The sequence below is a fragment of the Takifugu rubripes genome, chromosome 18 (assembly GCF_901000725.2).
Source record: "Takifugu rubripes chromosome 18, fTakRub1.2, whole genome shotgun sequence".
Taxonomy (NCBI): domain Eukaryota; kingdom Metazoa; phylum Chordata; class Actinopteri; order Tetraodontiformes; family Tetraodontidae; genus Takifugu; species Takifugu rubripes.
Window position 1 is genome coordinate 155,991 of NC_042302.1, and position 13,493 is coordinate 169,483.

The 13,493-nt window shown below is 47.7% G+C and overlaps 2 protein-coding genes across 5 annotated transcripts; one reads left to right on the forward strand and one right to left on the reverse strand.

Moving 5' to 3' along the window:
* Positions 1 to 303: 303 nt before the first annotated feature.
* On the reverse strand, positions 304 to 12,290 carry tmem178bb (transmembrane protein 178Bb). Of its 3 annotated transcripts, none has more exons than XM_029825253.1 (6): positions 12,160 to 12,290; positions 11,419 to 11,499; positions 9,583 to 10,505; positions 4,443 to 4,556; positions 3,430 to 3,567; positions 304 to 1,707 (listed from the first exon to the last, which is right to left on the reverse strand). In XM_029825253.1, the coding sequence occupies exons 3-6, from the start codon at positions 9,944 to 9,946 to the stop codon at positions 1,529 to 1,531; spliced, it is 795 nt and encodes a 264-aa protein (XP_029681113.1). In that variant the 5' UTR covers positions 9,947 to 10,505; positions 11,419 to 11,499; positions 12,160 to 12,290; the 3' UTR covers positions 304 to 1,528. The 3 variants fall into 3 exon arrangements, with proteins under 3 accessions (XP_029681113.1, XP_003972674.1, XP_029681112.1); XM_003972625.2 differs by having other exon boundaries at positions 1,564 to 2,142; positions 9,583 to 10,452; XM_029825252.1 differs by having other exon boundaries at positions 1,564 to 2,142.
* Positions 11,212 to 13,173, forward strand: mrps33 (mitochondrial ribosomal protein S33). Of its 2 annotated transcripts, none has more exons than XM_011613140.2 (3): positions 11,212 to 11,377; positions 12,189 to 12,405; positions 12,588 to 13,173. In XM_011613140.2, the coding sequence occupies exons 2-3, from the start codon at positions 12,191 to 12,193 to the stop codon at positions 12,691 to 12,693; spliced, it is 321 nt and encodes a 106-aa protein (XP_011611442.1). In that variant the 5' UTR covers positions 11,212 to 11,377; positions 12,189 to 12,190; the 3' UTR covers positions 12,694 to 13,173. The 2 variants fall into 2 exon arrangements, with proteins under 2 accessions (XP_011611442.1, XP_029681114.1); XM_029825254.1 differs by having other exon boundaries at positions 11,213 to 11,377; positions 12,186 to 12,405.
* The last annotated feature ends 320 nt before the right edge of the window (positions 13,174 to 13,493 follow it).

Consider the following 13,493-nt stretch of genomic DNA (forward strand, 5'->3'; position numbering starts at 1 on the left):
GGACACTATCCTGGACAGTCCCTTAGACAGTCCCCTGGACACTCTCCTGGATACTCCCTTGGACAGTCGTTTATAAAATGTATTGCGATTAATATTATCATTGTTGTTGCTACATTTTTATTCCAATGCTCCACTGAAGCTTTCAATTTGCTCTCATTGTGCTCGTTTTCCTCCAGGCTTTACAATTTGGTGTCTTTCTTTCTGTGTCCAATAAACTCTCCTACAATCAAGCTGGTCATCATGGAAACCACTGTTACTGAGATGCAGATGTTATCAGAGAAGAATACACATCCAGCTGTGCTGCGTAAACATCAAAGGTTCCATTCAGGTATTTATTAATGTTTTTGATGGACAGACAGACAGACGGACAATATGAGTCAGGACCAACCCAAATGCACAGGTTAGCGCTGACTTTAGGGCTCTTTCTATCAGCTATGGAGGATCAGGGCAACTCCTGTTGACTTAACAAACCACACACACTCCATCGCTGCCTCTGACTTGTCCCAGTATGAGATAAAATGGCCCAGTTGTTGCATTGTTATCATCCTGACTGATGCACAGACATGTCTCAGCTGCACTGGTCCAGCTCTGGCAATACTGGATCCAAGGGGCACTTAGTCTCCCATCTGTCTTATAGATGTCTTACGGATGTCTATATGAGCACAGGGAGTAAAAGGGCTCTTCTGTACCTACAAGAATTAATCTACCGGGATTTTACAGAAAAGATGTGGCTTTTTTAAGGTTTTTATGTGTGTGCAAGAGAGGTGCTAGGTCCTAGCTTGGTTATACCCTTTTCTCTACAAGTCAAACGATATCCACCACACACACGCACGCAGGCGCACACACACACACACATACACACACACACACACACGGACACGTATCAACATCTGAAACTGAAAAACATCTATGAGAACAGCTATTTCATAACATTTTGGGTTCAATAAAAGGAGCAACACTTGAAGTAGAATGCATGTAAAAAAGGCTAAAGCTAATGATGGTGAGCTTACACCAGAGAGCAGATGAGTGCTGGTCAGATGGCCTCTTCTGTACAACAAGGTCCAACTCTGGGATCCCGCGGGAGCCACCTGGACAATGTTATGTTGTGAGCTTCATGTCACTGGGAATGATCCAGAATGACGGACAGCAGGCCGGAGGCTCCTCACTCCTCTCCTTCATTCAGGAGATCCACTCATCGCAGCAGCTCCAGCGGCTCCACTGCTGTTGGTCCCCTCAACACGCCGAGGACAAGAGTCCTCTGAAGAGTTTTTTTTTTCTTGGGCTTTTTTAATGCTTTCAAACGCACAGGAATAAAATCCCTAAACAGAGGTCCAATTCCGAGGGAATGAGGAAGAACTGAAGAGGTCAAAGACCTTCAAATAAGTGCTTCAGTCACTGGTCCAACCATACTGGTCCAACCACTCAGAACCATGTCCCTACTATATTAAGTGTTAACTACTGACTGGGAATTGCTTCTGTTCTTTTTCTTTGCATCACTTTACTTTTGGGAATTCCCCAGTTGTTTACTTTATGGGATGGTGACCTGTCCTTCTTCTGTAGTTTCAGTGAGGACGTTGGTGTAGCTGGAGGTGATTCTGGGATGGCAGCAGACATCAGGATAAAAGAAAAATGGGCAGAAATCCATCCAGGGGCAAATGATCTGCTCAGGTAAGAACAACTTCCTGTGACCTTGACACACAATCTCATCTACAGATGCAAAAGAAAAGGGGCAGAGACAGAGTGAAAAACAAAGTTAACGAAGAGTCCGCTCTGTTGGAGAAACCAGCCCAGAGCTTCCTTCACGTCACGGTTCACATGTTAGAGCTGTCATTGAGATGGGCCTGAGGGGACAGCACTCCTCTATTGCTCCATCTTTATCAGCCTGGGCCCCTTAGCAAACAGTGCCGTTCTCCTGTCTGGACTTGGGGCAGGTGGATCGGTGGACCGGCTGAACGGAGGGAGCCAGGGTACAGAAGAAGCCCGAAATGAGGGTGAGCCCCAGACCCCCCCACGCACAGAACATAGACCAGCCGTAGCCATGGCCAATGTCATCAGGGAGGCTGTACAGGTTCCGTGGGTCACGGGAAAGTTCAAAGTTAATACCGGCAACACACGTGCACAGAGAGATGATGCAGAATGTTCCTGTAAACAAGAAATACACCAGTGAAAGAAATGTCACATCACAATGAAGCAGGCGTGAAAACCAGCCTCTTGCATCCCCCAGTTCTGCTGTACATTAAAGACTGTTAGAGCAGCTGACCTTTGACCTGAGCCTTCAACAACTGCTCAGACCACCAGCCTGCAGCCTACAGCCCTGTCCACCTGTAGCGCTGTAGTGACGCTTTATATGTATATTAATGCATCTCAACATTTATTTATTCTTCTAAACTATAACTATCACTAACTTACTACTACTAACTAACTTTACCATCGGCTGTCACACGGTTCAGATGATCAGGAGTTTCAAAGGAGTGTGGAGACAAAACTGAGCGGTAGCGTATTGCGTCACTTCCTGCTTCCTCTGTGGAGGTCGTTGGTGCACGGTGTGAGTTGGGTTCACTGCCTCACATTTGTAAGTAGGATATTTTGATCCACCGATTCTACCGAGCATTAGCAGTAGCATGGTCTCACCCTGTGTCTGTTCAGTGTGTGAAATGTTTAGTTACTCTTTTGCCTTCTTTAGTGAAGGGAATAGACGCAGAAAGTGCAGCTTATTTATGGGTTTGGAGGCGAGACTCAGTAAGCTTGAGACACGGTTCCATGATCTCTACCTCTTCTATCCTCTACCAGTTCTCCGTCTCCTTCTCTTCCCTCTGTAGTACAGACCAGACCCCCATCACCAGGAGGATCCACCGAGATGAGCCTGGTCCTGCTCAAGGGTTCTTCCTGTTAGAGGGGAGTTTTTACTGCCACTGTTGCTTGTTGGGGGTCAGGCCCTGGGATTCTGTAACGCGCCTAGAAACAATCTTGACTGGTCAGATGAACCCAGATTCAGGACAGTTGTGTGAGCGTTATAGAGTCAAGGTCATCATACACTACTGCTGGGACTCATTGGTATGGATCTTTCAGGAGGCTCTGGGACCCCAGCTGAAGGGCACAGGCTATACTTGTAAAACTGATTTGATTGCATATAAACAATTGAATCAACTGTACGCCATCAGGTGCTGAAGGTCTGAATAGGACTTGAATGGAATAATGAAATAATTTAGAAGCAGTGACCATTCCGAGGTCTTCAAAGGGTCCTCTCACCCTCTCTGTTGTCATTTTAGCTGCTGCAGCTGTTCTCTCAGCCAGCAACAGTGTTGTAGACACCATATATAAGGTGAAAGGTTACAATAGAGACCCCTTTTTAGAAGTAATGCAGCCAAAGTTCAAAGCTCTTTGTATGACTGATGAGGTGAGACGAACATGTTTGTACTGGGGCCTCACCTCCCATGAGGAAGAGGAGGCCAGCCACATACTGCATCAGGCCTCTGTTCCAGCAGCAACCCAGCACACCGATGATCCAACCAAAGAGGATGATGGCCACCGCCATGCCCATGAAGCCTGCTGTCATTCTCCGTAGATCTGAGGAAACACCACAAGGTCACCTTCACTGTCTCACAGACGCAGACAAATTACACGTTTATCACTTTCACACTAATATTGTCCCTCATTACCCGTCAGTCCTGAGAGAAAGACCAAGGAAGTCAGGTAAAACATCCATGGCACCTACGGGAAATATGGTAAACACAACAGCTTGTCCAGATGTTTGAGGCCTGAGGCTGTGCAGATGTTTGAAGACTCTGCCTGTCCAGATGTTTAAGGACTGAGGCTGTCCAGATGTTTGAGGACTCTGCCTGTCCAGATGTTTGAGGACATAATCTTTCCAGATGTTTGAGGACTCGGCCTGTCTAGATGTTTGAGGTCTGAATCTGTCCAGATGTTTGCGGACTAGGCCTGTCCAGAATTCTGAGGACTCGGCCAGTCCAGATTTACAGGGACTCGGCCTGTCCAGATGTTTGAGGACTGAATCTGTCCAGACATTTGAGGATTTGGCCTTCTCTTCGGTTAGTTCCAGGCTGATTAACTGTTCCTGCTCTACTGACATGAATGCACCTACTGAGCTATTCTCATCAAAAACTGTGACTCTTCCTTCAAAACATTCATCAGACTAGCTCAGGTAAAGTTCAGGTAAAACACTCAGGGGTTCTGACGTTTTCTGTGTTCATGTTGCACCAAAAAATGACTGGAAATATGTGTCTGTGTTATTTCACTGCCTTCCTGAAGGACCTCCAAGAGGTTTGAGCAGAGGAAGATCAGACCTGAAAGGAAGAGACCTGTGTGCGGCTTCCTGCCAGGTCACATCAGTCACGTTATGTAGAGGTGATGACCACTGAGTTTCATCATCTAACCAGAGACACAAGCAGTGTTCGAAGACGTCCCCAGAGGGAGGAACTTACGGAGGGAGTGCCACTCGTCCTGCCTTATGGTCTTGGTGATGTTGTAGGAGAGGTTTTTAGGGATGCTAGCTGAGGAGTAGTGATACTTGATGTAGGAGCACCTTGAAATGGCCCCTGAGGAGGAAAAACATTGTTAGTTTAGATCAGTGAGACCTGCACCCTAAAAGATTGTTCAGACACAAAATCAATCAAGAAAACCAGGAAGTCATTTCATTAGGAGTCCTCATTAGAGTCCTCCACCGCTCCACCACCTTCTGGGTCTACCTCAGACCTTCTTTTTCTTCTTCTTTCATCAGTTCAGTTCTCAGATACAAGTAGAGTGGAGGCCAGGAAGGACATGAAAACTATTTAAGGCTCCCTCTTTGTGTCTGTCTCTCCTGTTCCCATGTGTGTCTTGCTTGTATCTCTGTGTGTCTTGCTTGTATCTCTGTGTGTCTTGCTTGTATCTCCGTGTGTGTCTTGCTTGTATCTCCGTGTGTCTTGCTTGTATCTCTGTGTGTATCTTGCTTGTATTTCTGTGTGTCTGGCCTGTATCTCTGTGTGTCTTGCTTGTATCCCCATGTTTCTTACTTGTATCTTTGTGTGTCCTGCTTGTATCTCTGTGTGTCTTGTCTGTATCTTCGGGTGTGTCTTGCTTGTATCTCTGTGTCTTACCTGTATCTCCGTGTGTGTCTTGCTTGTATCTGTGTGTGTGTCTTGCTTGTATCTCAGTGTGTCTTGCTTGTTTCTCTGTGTGTCTTGCTTGTATCTCTGTGTGTCTTGCTTGTATCTCTGTGTGTATCTTGCTTGTATTTCTGTGTCTTGCTTGTATCTCTGTGTGTATCTTACTTGTATCTGTGTGTGTCTTGCTTGTATCTCCGTGTGTCTTGCTTGTATCTCCGTGTGCGTCTTGCTTGTATCTCCGTGTGTGTGTGTCTGTTTTCCTCCAGGCTGGGCAGAGCTGTGACCTGGTCCCACCACTTTGCCTGTACCGCTGCAACTAATCTGCCGGTTAAAAGCCGGTCTCTTTCCCATGTTCTCCACCAGTTCGTTGAGGAACCTTAAGTGGTACCAGCTCGCCTCAGTCTTGCCCATCCCAGCTCAGCACTGTTCGGGGCTTGTCCTGTTCTGACCCATTTAACGCTGCATAAAGTTACTCGTTTTGTAAAACCATTAAAGTTTTCAAAGAACCTGATTCCACCCCACTGTCTGCGAGTTCAGTCTGTGCCTGCCTGTCATCGGCGGATCACTCTTAGAGGAATAGTTGGGAGGTCAAAGCCTTAAACGGCTCACTTCTTACCTGGCGTCAAGGGTCACCTAGATAATTCTCCAGCTCCATCAACCACTCATACCTGCAGCCAGTTCGAGTCACTAGTTGACCGAAAACAACTTGTCCTCGAGACCTTCTTGCTGTGGGACAACAGTAATGACCAGTACACCACCACCAAACCAACTCATGTTGTCTCTAGAAAACGACAGTGAGTTTTTAACACATCTTTCCACCACAGTGGTGCACCGAGGAACCTTTGGCATTAAGGGAAAAGGTCATCCTGCTCTTGGGTTGAAATCCTGGGATGATGTAGCCATCATAGGGTTAACGCTGAACCCTACCCAACACGTGATTACCTTCATGCTGTGGACAAGGATTGAACCTGATGGTGCACACATCCTCCCCCTTGTGTGGCTCCACTCTCAGAACACTGAGTTCTGCTGCTCACAGGAAGGCTGCAGATCGTCGCCTCCATGTTGGAGCTCCAGCAGAAACCCAGCTGACTGAATTCTGAGGTGTAAAAGCCTGCTGGGAAATACTTGTTTGATGCTGAATCTCTCTCTCTCTCCAACACACACACACGCACGCACGCACGCACGCACGCGCGCGCACACACACACACACACACACACACACAGACACTCTCACAAACACACACACACAGACACTTCACCCCTTGAACCATAACTACAAACCCCAAAGTTTCAGAATTCTTCTATTTGATGCAGCTTGTTGCTCATCAAAACACATTCGGGGCTCAAATCAACTCCTGGGTCCTCTTGAACCAGACTTGGATCGAGTGTTTGCAGAGCGTTCCTGAAGCCTCATTAATAACATAGTTGGACATGATGTCACCCAGCAGTGAGGACATGCTCCTTAGCTGTCAGTCACCTGACACCACTCAACATTAAAGACATCCTGGGCAAACCGCCAGCAGAAGCTGGTGGAGGTTCTGCTGTTTTTTGTGGTTTCCTGTGTAGTCTTCTGTTGGTCTTTTCTGGGTCTGGGTTCTGCCACCTCTTGGTCAGCTTCATCGCCGTCCCGTCTCTGACCCTATTGCTGGTTTGATAGACTCTGAGCACTGTCAAGCAGGAAGACCCACTGAGCTGCAGTTCTGGTTCTGACCCAGTCATCTGGTCCCTATGTTTATGACCTGGACAAACTTCTGGAGTTTCTCTATTTGCTGCTTCAAACAGTTTCACTTTGTTGCAGATTTTCAGGTGCAGTGATGAAGACATCGGCGGCAGTTGGAAAGACCTGAATCAAATAAGGGGATGCTGAAGGTGCACAGTCATGGGTCCATTTCATGGCATAGCCCTGGTGCTGTGAGCAGTGAAAAGGCCTTTCTTTGACAGGGAGGCAGCTGTGGCCACAGAGCTCCCTTCACTGCCGCTCTTCCTCACACATCAAGAGTCAGGAAGCAGAATAAAGGTCTGATTGATGCGGATCACTGCCAGCCCGCAGCCGTCTCTGCACTCAATATGCTGCTGATTAAAGTGCAGCCATGTCACTCATTCAGAAAAACCCACATTTGTCAGCAGGAGGCCAATCGTATCATCCAGCCTGCAGCGGTGGCGCTCACATCTTCATCTCCGTTGGGCTTAAACTACAGAAATCACTGGATATGAGTGATCACAACTTCATAAGACTTAAGCTGGGATGTCAAAAGCCCTAGCACAGAGTCCCTCTGTCAGTCTTGTGGGCAGGAACGCTGTCAGCTACCATGTTCTTCATCCTTCTCACAAAAAGATGAAGAGCAGGAGCTCACAGCTCTGGGACAGTCATGTGATGATGGCACATGTAGACCTTCACTCTCCAGCTGAGCAGAGCGAGGATGAGGGTTGGGACCACGACCCTAGAGAGGCTCACTCAAGGCCTCAGGACTTCAGCATAGCTTTAGCATGAGAAAAGTAGCCTGAGGCTGGCTTTCAGGTTCCGGATCCTCCAGGAGGGCTAAGACGAGCTGAAGACTATTCAGCCCTGTGTGTTTGAATAATTGACGTGTTTCCAGGACACCAGGAATGACCCTCACATGCGCAGCTGTGGCCACAATAAAGCCTCTCACAGAACCTTCACTACTTACTACTGGTGAAACAGAACAAGAGTTCCTCCTCAAATTGATGTTAGGATTAACACGGTTAGAGTTAGGCACCCCTAACCCCTGTACTGTTTTCATTTGGGCCCCTGGTGCTACAGGACCCGTAAAAGACCTATTCAGAACACTACAAAACACCCCCAGGACCCTGTCTTGTTTCATTTAGCCCACTTGTCCTACAAAACTCCACCAGGACATCTCCAGGACCCCTCTAGAACCCCTTTACTCCTACACTTAGCCTCCTTGTGATAAAAAAAAAAACCCTCTGGGGTCCCACTAGGACCCCCTAAGGGACCCATCCTGGAACCTCTTCTATTTTATTTAATTGCTCTGTGCTACTTGACCCTGGTGAGACCCCTGTCCTATTTCATTTAGACCCCCCCCCCCCATCATATAAAAACCCCAGTGGGACCCCTCCAGGACCATGCTCATTTGAGGCCTCTGCCCACACAAGGTGCTTCATCGTGGACTTGAGTGCCTTGATCTGGACTTGAAACCATCACTGAGCAACAACAAATATTTCAGGATGAAGGGCCCAGGCCTCAGCCCTCATCCTCCACCACCTTCTTTTTATGTAATCCTCTTAGTTCCTCAGTCTTGTTGCTGGGACAGTCCCTTTGTTCCTCCAGGGGTCTTCTCATTTTCCTCTCCAGCTCCTCGTTGGGATGACTGAGCTTCACCACGCCACCGCCACCATGCATAATAACCACACACTTCTTGGTGGGATTATGCAGAACAGCAGAGAGAACCAGCACCAATAATTAGAGACTGTTATGGCAGTGACCTATTTAGAGAAGAGAGTGACCTGATTAAGCCCCGCCCAGTTTAAATCTTCATCTCCAGATGAACTCCCAGCTCCACAGTGGCTCCACTGTTGAAGCACAGCTGCACTCACAGGACTGTTGTGGTGGGAGTCCAGATGTTCGCAGGGCTAACCCGTTTTGTCAGACTTCAGCTGACCCAAAACCCAGCTGCTGGGCTGTTGACCAGAACCAGGAAAGGAAGGGAGGGCACATTGGTCAAATCTTGGCAGCCTGTCACGATCTGTTGAACGACGTTAGCATTGCTCTCATCACAAATGTACAACGGGACCATTTTGGTTGCCAGGAGACGTCTTGGCCTCCTTAATGACGGCAGACCCTGCTGATAATCTAAATGAACTGGGAAGACTGGAACATCCAGCTGGTTGGTCCATAAACAGTGTGGATCTGTTCTCCCACAAATCACTCCCAGACAGACGGACAGACAGGCAGACAAGCAGACAGACAGTTGGGCTGTGTAATATTGTGTAATGTAATAACACAATAATAGCAAAAAATAGGAAATCATGTGATGGAATGAGCTGATGCACATGCTAACTACAGTTAGCCCTCTCCTAGAACACCTCCTCACCTGAATACTCACGTTACACTCAGATTTTCTCAGCGGAACACTCCCACATGTTTTTGGGTCGTTCTGCTGCAGTTTAGAGTTCTAACATCAAGTTTTAGCATTTTGGCCCCAATTATGGAAAGAACAACCCTGCTATAACAACCTTTACTACACCGAGTGCTGACGTTGTTTTGACAGAGGACAGGTGGACCTCGAGACCCTCCAACTGATGGTGCTACGGGGCGATGGCACCAGTGGGTCCAGGTTAAATGGTGCTTTACTCCACCACGCACAGAGGTTCTCAGGCGGGAAGTTGACGGCCTCTTTGGGTCGTGCCGTGTAACAAGGACAAACTGGTTCTGCTGACTGGGCTGTGACTGGTCATTAAGGAGCAGCCAGCTGGATTGTGCTTAATTCATTCTTACCTTTCTGGATGAGCGCTTCAATCTCCTGGTTGAAGCCCAGCCGCTGGCACTTCCTCCACAGGCCCATGTTGGTGGAGTTATGCTGCCTGTCGCAGTCGTTCACCGCGTTCATGGCGAACAGCTGCCGCCGGTTCCGGGCCGGCGCCAGCTTCTGCTCCCGGCGGGCCCGCAGCGGCAGGCTGTTGTTGGGGATGTAGATGAAGCCAGGGTCCTTACGGCGGCTGGTCAAGCCTCGACATCGGTCCCGGTACCTCCTGGCGTCAGTCTCGTACCAATGGTCAGAACACATCGCCACGGCCAGCATACCGAGGGCGCAGAGAGACAGCGAGAGTCCGGCGTAGAGCAGCAGCTTTCCCGCAGCCATAGTTCGGTCAGAGCCGCATCAGCACCTCGACAGACGGACAGTTCCTCAGCTCCCGTCCTCTCGGCACAGCGGCTGCATTGTTGGGCCGGAGTTCTGGGCAGAGGTGAGCTGAGCCTGAGCTGAGGAAAACCTTGGAATAGCTCTGTGCGATGTTTGTGCCTCTGTTTTACTGCGTGCTGCGGCGGAACCAGCAGTGTTATTTCAGCAGCCCGGGATTAGCAGCATCCACCAGTTTAGCGACAAGAACACTAGTGAAAATTCAGTTAGTCTCTGATAGAAACAATATGCACTTGCTGCATAACTATCAAGAAAATATTAAAGATGGTGGAGAAAAGAGGAGGCGAAAATGACGCGGAAGGTTTATCTGACGCTGTTATATAGATCCAGACGCTGAACGCCTGCAGATGGCGCTGCTGGGAACCTTCTGCTGCTGCTGATGATGATGATAATGATGGTGGTGGCAGTGGTGTTGGTGGTGGCCGTGCAGCGAAGATGAGCACAGGATGCTGGAGAGCAGGGCAGGAGTCCAATCATCAGCGCCGCCCCCCTGACCTCTGACCTGCGCCATCAAACAGGCTCCTCTACTCACCGCCTGATACGTTTCAGCTCTGGAATATTCTATACTGCCTGTTATGTCCAAGAGGACTTAAATCTATATTTTACAGCTCACATACGTCATTTTATTTCCAGGACTGATCTGTAGCTGCCGGTACTTATAAAAGATTAAATCATTTTAATGTGACATTAAACTATTCACGTATTTAATCAAATCTATTTTAAAAAAACCAATTAATAAATACTCAAGGAATTATGACATTTTTCCTGGTCCCGTTCAATTTTTTCTTACAGCCTGAAATTTGAGATGCATCCACAAAATGCAGATTATTTCTTCGCATATCTGCTGCCCTCTTGTGTTAATAAACTCGAAATACGGCTTTACTCTCACTGAGCTGTTTTAACACACCAAGATTTTATAAAAATATTTATTTGTTTAGTTAGTTATTGTTTGTTTGTTTACAATTTGTCCATATATGTAAAGATAACCAGAACCTTTGCTATCTGTCAGGCTCCCTAGACGGACATCATTAAGCGTAAGAAACTTCCTGTTTGCGTCATAAACGATAAAGAAGTACACGAGTTTTTGTATTAAACATTATGTATTATCTTGTAATAGACTACGGGTGTCATGTGTTGGATTTGTATTAAATTTACGGTGCATTTATGTAGTTCATAAATTAATAGTTACTTTGTTTTTAATAATCTTACAAACCGGAAGGGGAAAGAATTGTTTGGGACTCATGCGCAGTAGGTTCTGCAGTTGCTGCATGTCACTTGAAGGTTGACGTTATCTTAAAAACGTGTATAATAGGTACAGTTACAGTTTACAGGACTTTATTCTGTCTTCCTCTGAGAAACAGTGTCAAGACTGAGGTAGGAACACATTCGAAGCAGACAAATGGGCTCAAACGTACCGCTTTTTGGGCTGGTTGATGTGGTCGGGATGGACTTCAAACACCAGCTCAATCCTCCACATATGAAGCTGATTTTATTGCCTGAAAATGACACAAAGAAAATATTACTGACCTGTTTTAGCAGCTTTACAATGGTCTTGTTGCTATAACGTCGATTTTTCTGTTTGACCCTTCGCACGTTGTTTTGTCTTTTATAATGGTGGTTGTAATAGCCTGAAGTTATTAAAATCAGTTCATTTATAATAAGCCTATGGTGGTTATAACATCTCCATTCAGGACATCAGCAACAAAGAGGAGACTTTTTAAAGGTGCAGGTTGGCCACGTTCACTGTATAGACGGGGCAGGAGTTGGGGCTGGAATGCGAGCGCCTTGTGGTCGGGGGTGAGCTTGTGCAGCAGGTCTAGAGGTATTAGAGACAATCGGGCTCACGTCTACCCACAGCAGGGGTTCTGGGCCCCAGCTCCTTGAGACAGGCTGGACCCTTGACTACTCCACTACCACAGACTTCTGTGCTGGACTTCTATGCTGGTCCCAGCTTGTCCAGGGAGTCCAGTTTGGGAACCCCAGGATTTCATCTCTGCTTTTTGCAGATGATGATGTCCTGTTGGCTTCATGGAGCCAGGACCTCCAGCATGTACTGAGGCGGATAGGCACAGTCATATTTATTGATTTATTATTCCTTATTGAATGAACTCCTGTTTATTGACATAGAAATCTGCTGAATGTTTTAAACTGCTGACCTTTAACCCAAGCTGTCTGCCTGCAGCAGACATGTCTGGCCTGTCCAGCTATGCGGTCCGCATGGCCCGACTCAGCGCACAGATCTTTGGAGAAGTTGTTAATCCAGCCGATTCCAGGTCCCTGAAGGTGGTGCAGCTGTTCCAGGAGCTTCCACTGGCCAAGAGGAAGGAGGTGCATGAGTGGTACCCAGAGCACAAGATCTACTACGCCATGACACAGAAGCTGCGCTTCCTGGGCCTGTTCAGGTGCTGCACAACACCCCTGTCTGTCCGTCCGCTCTGTCTGTCTGTCTCTCCACCTCCCTCCCTAACTTACTGTCTCCCCTCCCTGTCTCTCCCTCCCTGCCTGTCTGCCCTTCCTGAGTAAAGCGAGCATGTGTTTGGTGCTGTGTTCTCGTGACAGCCTGGGCTTCTGTTTCCTCTCTCAGAGATGAGCATGAGGACTTCAAGGAGGAGATGATCCGCCTGAGGAAGCTGAGAGGGAAGGTTAAACCAAAGAAGGGAGAGGGGAAGAGAGCCACCAAGAAGAAATGAGCCCAGCCCTCATCCCTTGGGGAGGGAGATGGCTCTTTGATGGACTCTGGCCGGACTCAGCGGGGGGGGGGAGGGGGGCACGTCATGAACAGTTCACGTCTGTCGCTCAGCACCAGGGCGGTGTATTCCCCTGGATCTTTGCTCCTCTGAGAGTTTCACCTCTGCTTTAACAAGACTTCACCACAAAACCATCTTTGTGTTGTTATTGAATCACTGTTGGTGTGTAAATGAGAAAATGATGAATGAGAATCCAGCGCAGACGTTGGAGGGGAGCAGCGTCGATAGGTTCTGGACAGGTTCTGGTCTTCCTTAAGCTGGTTTGTGTCCATGGGAACATCCTTTTCAGATGAGCTGCACGTTCTGATCCAGCTCTCAGCTGGTGCATGTCCTGGCATCTGCAACACTGTTGATCCAGGATCTGTCTGTTGACTGTTGAGTTTTTCATCTGCTAACTTCCATAAAGCTTGAAGTGGTGAAGAACTGAGTGTCCTTGTTAAGTGCTTCAACATAATAAAGCTTTATTAATAGAGAAAACTCCATCTAGGTTGGTGGTGGGCCAACACAGACTGGAAGTTGGAGATTCAACCCACAACCTCCTTGCTGTCCTGCAACACATACATGTAATAAGGTGACTTTTCCTTCAGGATGTGTAAGAGCATCCAAATGCCTTTTCAAATGTTTGTCTTCCTCTGAAGTTATTTGTCCTCTCAGAATGAGGTCAAACACTTCCTAAGTGGCCTCCTCACCCTTCCCAGACCCAGGAGAGGGGACATTTGCGTCCCCATCCGTGTCTTTCCCCC

Excerpts from the sequence above, each read along its gene's own strand:
- tmem178bb (XM_003972625.2), bottom strand. The coding sequence starts at position 9,946 with ATGGCTGCGGGAAAGCTGCTGCTCTACGCCGGACTCTCGCTGTCTCTC. Across the intron at positions 4,557-9,582 it reads TGAAGCGCTCATCCAGAAAG|GGGCCATTTCAAGGTGCTCC; the intron begins GTAAGAATGAAT and ends TTTCCTCCTCAG. Across the intron at positions 3,568-4,442 it reads GGACGAGTGGCACTCCCTCC|ATCTACGGAGAATGACAGCA; the intron begins GTAAGTTCCTCC and ends GTGTTTCCTCAG.
- mrps33 (XM_011613140.2), top strand. The coding sequence starts at position 12,191 with ATGTCTGGCCTGTCCAGCTATGCGGTCCGCATGGCCCGACTCAGCGCA. Across the intron at positions 12,406-12,587 it reads CGCTTCCTGGGCCTGTTCAG|AGATGAGCATGAGGACTTCA; the intron begins GTGCTGCACAAC and ends TTCCTCTCTCAG.